Source organism: Lycium barbarum, chromosome 6 (genome assembly GCF_019175385.1).
Source record: "Lycium barbarum isolate Lr01 chromosome 6, ASM1917538v2, whole genome shotgun sequence".
NCBI classification, from domain to species: Eukaryota; Viridiplantae; Streptophyta; class Magnoliopsida; order Solanales; family Solanaceae; genus Lycium; species Lycium barbarum.
This window is the reverse complement of record NC_083342.1, coordinates 109,300,938-109,313,350: the sequence shown is the minus strand read 5'-3', so window position 1 is coordinate 109,313,350 and position 12,413 is coordinate 109,300,938. Positions and strand designations below refer to the sequence as shown.

The following is a 12,413-nucleotide window of genomic DNA, read 5'->3' as shown; positions in this document are numbered from 1 at the left end:
GCGCTTTACTTAAAGTAAGAAATGAGTTTAGGAGTGAGGATTTTCAAGCAAATGTAGACATGTCGCTCAGTGGTCAAATCTAGTGGAATTAGCATACAGTTCATGCCTGGATGAAAGGTGCTTTTAATAGTTCAAATTGCCCTCACTCGATAAAATTTGAGGAAATATTAGAATTTGAGTTATATGCAGTGACATTGTAATGAATTTTAATATTAATATCGTAATTTAACATGTTAGAGCAGATTACTTATTATTTGTTCTAGAAATGAATTAATTTTATTAAATGAAATTATTCACAATTATATTTTAAGTGACTTGATTATGTAAATATTTTTTACATCATCCGTGTATCAACTTAAACTCATTATTTGTTATGATTTGTCCTGCAATTTCCTATCTTTTTTGAATTTTATCATAAGTGTGTTTTTATTCTAAAACGTTTTCTCAGTGGAAAATGTCTTTTTCGTATGTAATCCTCTTCTCAGAGGAGAAATTTTGTACTTATATGAATTAAGGATCTTTTTTATTTATAATGACACAAGAGTATCCACAATATCGTCATTAAAAAGTCTTGTTCAGGGTGAGATTATTGTCTCGTTAGTTTTTGTACTTTCTTTTATATTAGTTACTCATATGTAGATCAATTGCTCAAACAATATTATAGATTATGCCTCTTTAAGTATTTTTCTTTTTTCTTTTTTCTTAATTTATTAAGACCTTAAAAGTCTGCAATTATGAGCTTTCGCATGACGTCTTGTTATTTCGATCCCAACAATATTAAACCAAGAAAAAGTAGAAAAATACTTGTTTATCCTTAAAACGGAGAACAATTAAATTTATACGTGATGCCAAAGATATGTGGCTAAATTCAATTGAAGATTAAATAGCGAGATATGTCAATAACGAACAGAGAAGCAGATCTAACCAACTGTTAAGTACGTATGGCCTCGGGTATAGAAACTGAGGTCGATACCCGTTTGTTACGAACTCTCACGAGGTATAATAAAAATGAACTTAAGAACAGATGGGAACGGATTTAATAAGATTCTTATGATTGTTGATGTAAATTATTTCTCTCCTTGCTATTGCCAACCCCTTTCATGAATGATAACCTCCTTTTTATATAGTAGAAGAGTTTCAACCCTAGTACAATTCTAATTAAAGCAAGTAAATCTGGTGACAATTGTATTGCCGAGATCGACGTCGAAATATCCGGTTGAGGGCCGATATTTCGGTCTCGCGCTAACGGCAGTCAATCTCCCTTCCTTTATCGCCTCATTCCGGCCCGAACTCGAAGCCTCGTTTCCGGTGAGACGGTCGTATCGTGACCGAGCATAACAACGGGAAACCGAGCGTGCCTGTATCCTCGGTTTTACCCATATACAATACTAGCTGTGCTTCTCTCTCCCATTTTACACGTTACTTCGGATGAGGGAGTAATTGATATAGCAAGGAAACCGAAACGCAATTGAAAGGAAATTCAACCCTATAGTACCTTAAAATTCTGTCATATAAAAGATATCTAACATGACCTTAAGTCGAAGTAGGTGTTAGAATGCATACCTAATTCTCCATCTTTTTAATAAAATAAAATTAAAAATAATTAGAACTACTATTTTCCAAGATTATAAAAATAAACAAATATACGCACTGAAAGGTTTTTGGTCAGAAAAAATGACAGCTGTGGGATTTGAACCCACGCCCTTTCGGACCAGAGCCTAAATCTGGCGCCTTAGACCACTCGGCCAAACTGTCATATGTCGAAAATATACCTACATATTTATATCTCTTATTTCCGCTATACATCAATTTAGTTTTCCCATTAATATTAAGTACTAGTATATAAAAAGGTGAAGCGATAAATTGCAAAATACTCTACATAAACGAGGATTTTACAAAGTGAGGTGACTAGAAATTACGAACTGATCATGTCCTATATATATATACAAGCATGGAACTATTATAATTGCAAAGTATGCACTTTAGTTTACAAGACTATTATCCCAATAGTAACAGGACGATGTCTCTACTGTATTAATTTCCATACTTGATTTTGTTATGCTTTACTTGAGCTGAGAATCTATCGGAAACAACCTATCTATCTTCACAAGTTAGGGGTAAGGTTGCGTACACGCCACCCTCCCCCCAGACCTCATGAATTGTTAGATTACAATGGATATGTTGTTGCTACTAATTCAGCAATTTATTTCATCTTCGTGCACTAATTAGAAGACTCTGTTCGACATATACTAGTGAGCCTCACATACTTCGTAGGTTCCAAATTTGTTACTTACATGGGAGTATTTCAGTTATCTATCTAGAGTCATGCTCCATGAAACTTGTAGTGTGTTCATTTTAGTTTTGGGATTTCAGACTTTATGTGTATTTGTTCAGGTACTTAGAACCATTGATGTCGAACTTATGTTAATAGTTTGTTTGAATCGTACCAGAGTCATCGCATTCATTGTTATAGATACTTGGTTGTCTCTGCATAACATATAAGATTAGTCTGGTGAGTAAGCTTACGGCTACGTGTTGGTTCTCATCCTACAATTTTGAATCATGTCACTCAACAACATTCACTTATTAGTTTAACTCAATGAATAACAACATTCACTTACTTTAAGTTGTGTGCATCGTGTAAGAATATTTTATACTATCAACGTAGTTTAACAAATGCTAGCAAGTCAGTTACCACACTTATGCTTGTACTAGAAGTTCACCTATACTTACTTAATCTATGAGATGATTTTGTTAGCCTTTTCTAAATCATCAGTGTGTAAACATTTAACTCATCGCAATAACATAGTATCAGTTATTAGTAACATGTCGTGAGAAACAAAGGCAGCAAATTTTCAGTTGAAAGCTTTTGTTCTGTTTGGTGACTTTCTTCTAAAGTATTATCTTTGAATACGAGCTACTGCCAATTATTCTTCTCAGTTATTCGGGTCTGATAATTATTAACTATTACTAGCAAATTTCAGGGCAAACAAATTAAAACCAACATCGACTAATACTAGCATACAAGATTACAGTGTTCCAGTACACACGGGCTGCTAAGCGCAGATCCTCTATTGTGCTGAAATCATTCAGTGTCCAAGGCGGTGTAATGACCGTAAGGCCAGTTGCTGAGGTGAACTCCACTATATTAAGGTGCTCGAGATGTTCAACAGACGTTGGCAAATGACATCTGATCATATTTTTAATTTATCCCTCCTCAAAGCCAACGTTTTAGACGGATATATTTCGTCCAATAAAAATTCTGGCTCAAGACCAGAAATCCCACCACTGATCATAACTAGGACTGTTAGGCTGCTGGTCCAAGAGACCATCTTCATCTAGGCTGCCCCAATTTTCAGAGGAAGTTAAAGAACTATCCCCTGCTTCAACCATTTTCAGTAAATGATGATCTGCATCATCATCCAATCCCAGATAATCAGCCTTTATACTGCTGTCATCATCTGAAATTACTCCATGCTCTGATAAGTCAAAAGACAAGCTTGGCCTCGCTTCCATTTCATTATTCTTAGTGACATCGCCTCTGTTATCCGACTCGAACACAATCGAATCGATTTCTTGCCTGCAACAGTACTTCCCCCCTTCTTTCTCAATCACATCATTCAGCTTTTGCAACTGCACCAAAAAAAAAAAAAAAAATGGACATTAGTGATATAATATAGCGATAATTTCAGCCCAATATCTTTAGGTGATCTGGTATACAAAATACAATAGATACAATATACATATATTATACGTGTAAATATACACATATCAGCATATAGGTTTTGTATATTTAAGCTACTGCCGGTAATTAAGTTTGGCCGAATGGACAAAAATGAAAGAACCCTAACATCAGTAGTTAATTGGCTAGAAAAGAAATTAAATTGTGCAACTAAGTACCTGAATAAGCAAGGATTGTTTTTCTTTCTTTAAAGATTCGTACTGGGAAGCAAGATTATCATAATTAGACTTAAGTATACTGTAATCCTTTTCAAGTTGCTTGGACTTATATCGAGCTCTCTTGTTCTGAAACCAAATTGCAACCTGACGAGGTTGCAATCCAAGCTCTCTTGCTAACTGCAACTTCTTTCTTGGCTCCAGTTTTGTCTCCGATTCGAACATGGTTTCTAATGATTTAATCTGCTCATCGCTAAACCTCCTCGTGTTTTTACTACTATTTATCTTCTTCTTCTTTGTGGATGATAGACTGCTGAAGCAACTGCTACTACTGAAACACTCTGCAGAAATTGCAGCTGCTGAAGAACTTGAAGAAAATTCCCCTACATCAAACATCTTGACAAGATTCAGTCATGCACCAAAGCTAACACCAAAAAGGGATGCAATTGAGGAAAGTGTTCTGAGATTTCTTGATTTGGGGTTATTTATATGTGTGTGGATTGGAATTGGAAAGTTCGTGTACTTCTGTGGCAGTAGTTGACTGTTGATAGAATAGTATCTTTATGGAGTTATGAGGTCTAGTGGGGAATTCTTCAACTTGTGCCCGTGGCTTTATATGGACTAAAAGGGTGGGGTCTCCGATCATATATTACTTTTTTTATGGTAACTTATAATTATCGTCCATTTCTCATTTTCTTTAACCCCTCAAAGTGTTATCTTTTTTTTTTGGTTGATCAGATGATTGGTCTTCTTTTTTCACCAATACCCGGGGAGCCACAATTGGGGCTTGTATGTAGTTGGCTGGCTCAAGGAGCCAACAAGTATTTCCAATCCAATAATATAAATATTCTATCTATGGTTTAGCAAAGCCTTAGTGGAGTTAATTAGTAGTGGTATTTACTTGTAATCTTTCGTAATCATGGTTATCTTCATTAAAATATCATATGGTGTCGGCTACGTGAATCACGTTATGCTCTATGTAACTATCAAGATTCAATTTTCAGTAACACCCCTCTGGTGCTTTTATATTACCTTACCAATTTTACATTTTAAAAGAAATATTCCTCCTTGATTGAAATTGCAAAAGTCTAACTTGTCGTATTGGTATTGGTATGTGAAAGTTTTATTACAGTATTAATTGGTCAGGTTGAGAATTGGACCTAACTATATGTGACAATACCTTTTTATTTTCTGTAACATTATACAATTTTTTTACGTTGTCTTTTGAGGTCAATTGGTTTTTTCCAAAATTATGTGTTTGCCATATTCACTATCTGATCGTGTCATGTGCTAATATCGCACTGTACTTCAATAAAACAAACACTATTACTAGCTTCATTTCTAGCTGTTTTTTTTGGTTTGTGAAATTGATTATCAAGATTTAAGACTGTCAACTTACTAATTGACACAACGGGTTCGCCTGTCGGTCATTCTGTGTTATATGGAAGCTTTCAGGTTTGATTTTGAGTCCCTAAGTGCACGTCTGTTTCGTGGAAAGGATAATTAAAATAGCATAAATATTGATTCCCTTATAATCCATAGTCAATCATTATTTCATCCCTGTTGGATTAATGCTAGCTGACTCTCCAAGGAAGGCCTTTTTACTTATAGTAATAGTAATTGTTACTGCAACTATTACAAATCAAATAAATATATTTCTTCTGTGATATCAGAATCAATAAAGATATAAACACTCATAGCTTGTACTTAATATTTTAAAGAGTGGCTGAACTTTGGTTGCTTTCTTTTAAAATTAATATAAAGCAGAATGGATGGCCTCGTCAACATTTCTTATCAGGTTCTTCCTAAAGATATATCAAACACGTGTCGGTTTCTTGTAGGAAAGTAAACTCTTATTGAGAATTATAAAACAAATGAAAGAACATTAACGAAATTGTCTTAACATTCTTTGTTTGTTCGGACAATCCTTAAAAAAAAAAAAAAAAAAAAAAAAAAGTACACTTCCTCCGTTTCAATTTAAGTTTCTTACTAAAACTAAAATTTAAAAGAGTACACACATTATTAATTTAAGATCAGAAACAAAAATTTCCCTTTGATTCTTAAACTTGATGTTCAACGAAAACTAATAAACAAATTGGGACGGATTATAATTTATCATGGAGAAAAGAAAAGGGAAATATATTAGGCTTAGCCGGGGTGGAAAGTGAGCGGAGCCGCCACCATTTTACGTGGCCGAATTAACATCTCACTAAACAATTACTCCACTTTATATTATACTTATTAATTGTAGGACTAATACTTTAAGAAAGATAAAAGAAAAAAATCGGACTTTCAAAGCAAGTCAGCCAATAAAATCAGTTGCCAGACGACAAAACATGAAACAGGTGTCACACGCTGTCCAACTAGAAAGAGCCACCTGGAACCAAAACAAAGCAAATCTCGTAAGGAACAACATCATGAAGTGGCCAAAAAATGGTGGTTGTGCTTTAGGAGAAAGCGAATTCCAATTTGTAGTGAAAGAGGACACGTGCCCATTTCTGTGGGACCAAACGCTTTTTGTTTAGTACATCTTTCGGTCGAGGTCCCCATGAGTGTGGGTTTTTGCCATGTGGTCTCCGAAGGAATAGCCGATATTCTTTCTTCTCTTCTTCGTCCTCACTCGATGTTCAGTATCTGCATTTAAATTTGATTATATTTCGATTCGCCCCGCGCAAAATCTATTCTCAAGAAGCTCTCCCTATCAAAATTTTCTATCAAAAACTTACTCAAAACTGCTGATTAAGAGACAAGCAGACTCATTCACTGCACCAATATTCTTTGTTTGGTTCCACCTTTCTTTCAATTCGCAATAGTTAACTTCTTCATGCAAAGTTGGAGGGAGATTCGCGAGTATATCTATTGCCCTTCCAATTCTTTAAGGGGTCATTTGGTACATGATGTAGGCTGTAATATCCAACACTAATTTTTTATATCGTGTTTGATAGGAGGTATAAATTTTTTTCAGGATAAATTTATACCTCCTATTAAATATGATACAAAATGAAGCATAATCCCAAGGGTGGGATATCTACCTTATCCCACTTATTCGGGATTATTTTATACCATCTAAGATGATATAAAATAATCTCAAGAGATGGGATAAATTAGTCTCGGGATTATAATCCCGGAATAGTTTTGACTACCTACCAAACGACTACTAAGAATATTGTGGGTGCATATTAAATTTCTCAAAAATACTACCAGTAGATTTTCAATGATCTAAAATAAATATGACAATATTTTCAAATAGTCTGAACAATATAGATAAATATAGTCGGGCTCCCTTCATTAGCCGTGCATTTTCATATCAAATACGCTCTATGTTTCATTTTAACTATCGTTTTAGCTCTTTTCACACTCATTAAAAATAAATAATAAATATAAGGTATAGTTACTAAGCTATCCTTATTTATTCCATGCTTTTTGAGAATTGGGAGTCTTTAAAAGAACAACTTCTTTCATGTTAAGAGAATAATTGGAAACAATTTACAAGTTTAGTCTTGAATTCCTAAGTGATAATTATTCTAGGATAATTTTTTGAGCTAAAACGACACTTAAAATGTGATTTGACTTACTTTATGTAGCGACACAAATAAATTATTTTAAAAATAATTATCGGTAATTCTATTTAATAAATTAATTATATTAATAATGTGAAAATATTTTATGATCTTGTGAGTATACATAGAATATCGGCAAAAGGCATAGATTGACCCCTAAACTATACTCGAAATCTCGATATCACACTCAAACTATTAAAGCGACCTATTACACGCCTAAACATTTAAAAAGTGAATTTCTTTACCCCCTGATATACATATAATCAGTTGCATAAGGGGAAGTATTACACACTTGCCCGCCACATCAATGCCAAGTTAGCGCCACGTTAGAAATCTTTTAAATTTAAATTTTTATATTCTTTTCCTCATTATTTATTGATTTTTCTTTTATTAATTATATTTACACTAATTAATCCCTAATTAATCATTAAAATCCTCCAATATTTATATGTTCTTCCTCAATAAACCATCCCACCACCACATCTCACCGGAAACACCATATCCGCCACCGCCACCACCACCACAACCACCGTCAATTTCACCACCACCATCTCACCATTTCATCTTTTTAGTCTTACGTTTTCCCTATGAAGAACCAAACAAGTTTACTTTTTCTTTCCTTTTGGAATCCAAAATGAAGGAAATTAAATGGGGTTTTTCTTGCTATGGGGTTTGAATGTGTTGTTGGGGTAGGAGTCCGGAACCAAAATGGCTCTAAAAAAAACATTTGAACCAAAATGCCCCAACAAAAAAAAAAGTTACTAAAGTACCTATAGTGCAGTATTTTACTGCGCTATAGCACTAACGGAGACGGCCCCGTTAAGTCCTATAACGCAGTAAAATAATGCGCTATACGGAATACGGTGTAACGTATAACGCATGATTTTACTGCGTTATAGGCCACCATAAAATCACAAGTTCCCCTTTCCATTCTTCCCTTATTACGTATTTTTTTTTTACGTAGTTTAGCCGTATATTAATCATGCTTTAAGACTCCGAAACTTTAATATTTTATATAGAACTCTAGTTATATTTGTACAATTAATAAAATAGGCTCAACACATCAAGAATACGTGATACTTTGAATTGTCGTTTTAATAGTTGAAAAGTGCTCGAAGTCCTTTTTTGTTTGAAGACTTGTAGTCATTAGCTTTAAGTTATTTATCTTTTAGGGTTTCGTCTTATTTTTAAATTAATACTTAACTTTATTTCGAATGTGTCACGTTTTTTTTTATTATCAATAATAAAGACTAATGATAATATTTATAAATATGCAAAAAATGTATAATATTTACGATAAATTGTATAACACTAATGTATATACACTATAGAGGATGGGTCCCACATGTAGTATGGCGGAGACTATCCCTAGGCCAAAGGCTCATACCATCCCCACCGCCCTCGCCATCGTCTCCGTCGCCCTTTTTCCTCTTAATAACCGGGCGCTCCAAGTCATGATCATCTCATCTTCTCCTAACCCTTGCGCCCTTAACTAGAACGTGCTTCTTCTTGGGATCTTGTCCCGCTGGCACGCTCAGAACCTCAGGCTGAGCTGGGTCTGGAAACTGGACCTCTTCCTCGTCGGGAGTCGCCACCGCAGGCGCCGAAGGATGAACCTGAAAAATATATAAATATTAGTACCATTTCTTATTTATGTTGAATACATTAACGTTATTTATTTAATCAAACCTGTGTGTCAACGGGCGCTTGAGAAGGCTCCTGAGATGGGTCTGTAGCCTCCTGAGATGGGTGTGATGGTGAATATGAGGTAGTCTCCTGGACGAGATGCTGTTCGAAGTCCAAGTAAAGGTTATAAAAATTAAATAAACATTTACCTTATATTGAATAAAATTAGTTTAAGTAAAAAACTTACATGCGCCTCGGTAGTCTCATGAGAAGACACCTCTGCCTCGGCAGGCTGATGAGAATGCTCCGGAATGGGCAGCTCCTGTGGACCCACTGGCGCCGAATCCTAAAATATGAAAAAAATAAAATAATAAGTACTTTAAATGATCAAATATGTATATTAAATATTGACCTTATATTGAATAAAATAAATTTTAATAAAAAGCTTACCTATGGCTCGGTAGTCATATGGGAAGACACTGCTGGCTCGGCAGACCCATGAGAAAATGCCTGAGTGGCTGGCTCTGATGGACCCGCTGGCGCCGAATCCTAAAATATGAAAAAAATGAAATAATAAGTACTTTAAATGATCAAATATGTATATTAAATATTGACCTTATATTGAATAAAATTAGTTTTAAGTAAAAAACTTACATGCGCCTCGGTAGTCTCATGAGAAGACACCTCTGCCTCGGCAGGCTGAGTGGGTGGCTCTGATGGACCCGCTGACGCCGAATCCTAAAATATAAAATATTACTAAATAATGAATAACATATATATATATATATATATATTTAGAATAAATAATTTAAATGAACAAATATGTATTTTAAATACTAACCGGGATCAAAAACTCATCAAAGTCAAGAATCCGGGCTCCCTCTGAATTCCTCACAGGCCGCTCATCAGCTAATGAAGCGCGTAACGCCGCCCAATCAAAGTTATCACGCTCCTCCATGTATGCATTATGGCTCGGCTGTGATGAAGACCTGAGTATCTCAGCAAGTAAGAGCGCCGGCGTAAACGTAGGTGAGTCTCCAGGTGAGCTGCCACCGGCCTGGAAGGGCAGCGGATGGACTAGACCGTGAACGCCCTCTGGAATGGGATCGGCCTCATCCGCCTCATCTACCAGTCCTCCACCACCAGGTCCTCCGGCAGCAGCGCCGCGTCCTCTACGCGCACGGCGTCCTCCGGCAGCACGGCGTCCTCTGCCAGCACGGCCTTCTCCTCTGGGAGCCCCCGGTGCTGCCTGATACTCAGCCTCCGGAACAGGCTCCGCCATGCGCCTAATCTCGCCTGCCTGACGGATACCATCCTCGGAAATCCTAACCATCTCTGCGGCAAGCCCCGCAAGCCCAGGGTAAGGCATATGCTCTAATCCCAAGATGCGTAAACGCTGTACGACCACCAGCTGCATTTGTGTTTAACAGAAACAAAAAAAGTTTATTTTTAAAACGTAACAATTAATGAAATTAGATAAATCTAAATACGATAAACTTACCAATGCCTCGTACTGCCCCGCGAGTGCTGAATATCCTACATCCCTAGGGGGACGCAAAGCTGGGTTGCCAATCAATCGGCGTGTGATCTGATGGTACCAGCGCATGTAATGCTCAATGGGAGTCAAATGGGCGACCACCGCTAAAGTGCCCAACCTGTTCTCCCAACGGTGGAGCTGGACATCCATGAAAGCCAAAAAATTATCATCAATGGCAGCCCGATCGTCCCGCTGGTAGTGTCGGAGCTCATGACGGACATCAGGGGGTATACTATGTGTATGCCCAAACTGTCGTAAGACACGCTCAGGCATGTGATCCTCTACGATGTCCAGGTGTATCAATGGACACAGCGACCTCCAAACCCCCTGACCTGCCCTACAGAAGGGGGGCAAACCATCTAATATAGCAGCGTACGGCATCCATATAAATAGCTGCATAACATATAAATACAAATCAGTGATCACCATGTAGAAAAGACGTTTAATTAAATTATTAATGTAAATTTAAATAGTTTTACCGTATCATCCGTCATGTGATCAAGCTGGTCCCGGAATGGAAGAATACTGTGGTGCGTATCGACATCCTGGTCAAAACCCGCTGTCCACCTCCTCGCATAAGGCATGTCAATCTCGAGGTGATGTCTAGGTACGGGCTGAAAAGGCAGCATCCTCTCCCACGCCCATAACTGTAAGCGATATTAGAAAATACGATTTTTTAGTCGCCCTTCCTTTCAAGAGGTTTGTTGACATTACAGGAACGCAACTTAAATATTACCTGGAGAAGAGCAAAAAATCCACACACATCTCTGACAACACCAATAGACGCTCGGCACATGCATCTGTAAAGATACGCCAAAACAGCACCGCCCCAGCTGTAGTCTCCCAAGCAGTCCTGATGCTCCAAAAAAACCAAGTAACGTAAACTGACAAAGGCACCCGATGAATTCGGGAACAAGATGCCCCCGAATATAATAAGCAGGTACAAACGGGCATGACGATCAACATCGTCCTGCGGAGTGCCGTCGCCAACCGGATCCAGACCCTCCAAATAAGTGCAGAGTGCACTAAGCTGAACCCGACTCTGTCCGGATATCTGGGCCGCGGCATCAGGCACGAAGTGGGTGAGCCTAGTCAACTCTGTCACCCATGTCCGACCAGGAGGAGGCTCGTACCGAGTGTACAGTGGCTCTCCATCAACCCGCAATCCAAAGAGGACCTCTACATCCTCAAGTGTAATCGTGGCCTCACCAGTGCGAAGATGGAAGGTATGTGTCTCTGGCCTCCACCGCTCAACCATGGCCGTGATGAGCGCCCAATCATGCTGTACCCGACCAACGGACACGCAACGATAGATGCTGCCCCGAAACAATATCTCCAACACGCGAGGATGTGGGGGGTGCTCGTGTAAAAGAGTCCACGCTCTCTGCAGCCTACGGGGACGGAGCCTAGTAGATATCCCTATACTACCGACCCATAATAACTCTGACCTATGATTGTCTTGCAATGACTATACTGATCTATCAGCGGGCCCCGGGTGAACAGCGGGCCCCGGGTGATCATCGGCCCCAGGGGGAACATTCAGATCCATGAAAGAGTCCGGTCTGTACAAACTAAATTAGTCATTATTCTTGATATGAAAGATAAATTATATTAACTAATCGAAATTTAGCAGTAATATTTGTTTGGAACTATATTTTGAATATGTGATATATTTTTAGTTGACCAAATAGCAACCACAACTACGATAAAATTAAACTAAGAGTTCATATTCGTCGACCACATATTTTCCTATAAACTTTATATTTATGAAAAGAAGAAATTTAACTATTCTT

General features: G+C 37.5%; 1 protein-coding gene and 1 non-coding gene across 2 annotated transcripts; both read right to left on the bottom strand.

The window, feature by feature from the left end:
* Positions 1–1,675: 1,675 nt before the first annotated feature.
* On the bottom strand, positions 1,676–1,755 carry TRNAL-UAG (transfer RNA leucine (anticodon UAG)). Its single transcript has one exon. It is a non-coding gene; the product is annotated as a tRNA-Leu (tRNA).
* Positions 1,756–2,992: 1,237 nt separating this feature from the next.
* Positions 2,993–4,545, bottom strand: LOC132645393 (homeobox-leucine zipper protein ATHB-12). Its single transcript, XM_060362358.1, has 2 exons — positions 3,901–4,545; positions 2,993–3,633 (listed from the first exon to the last, which is right to left on the bottom strand). The coding sequence occupies exons 1-2, from the start codon at positions 4,291–4,293 to the stop codon at positions 3,268–3,270; spliced, it is 759 nt and encodes a 252-aa protein (XP_060218341.1). The 5' UTR covers positions 4,294–4,545; the 3' UTR covers positions 2,993–3,267.
* Between the last annotated feature and the right edge of the window lie 7,868 nt (positions 4,546–12,413).

Bases quoted from the DNA above. Each gene is read 5' to 3' on its own strand.
- LOC132645393 (XM_060362358.1), bottom strand. From the start codon at position 4,293: ATGTTTGATGTAGGGGAATTTTCTTCAAGTTCTTCAGCAGCTGCAATT. The intron at 3,634-3,900 runs GTACTTAGTTGC...TTTTTGGTGCAG, and splicing joins AACAATCCTTGCTTATTCAG to TTGCAAAAGCTGAATGATGT.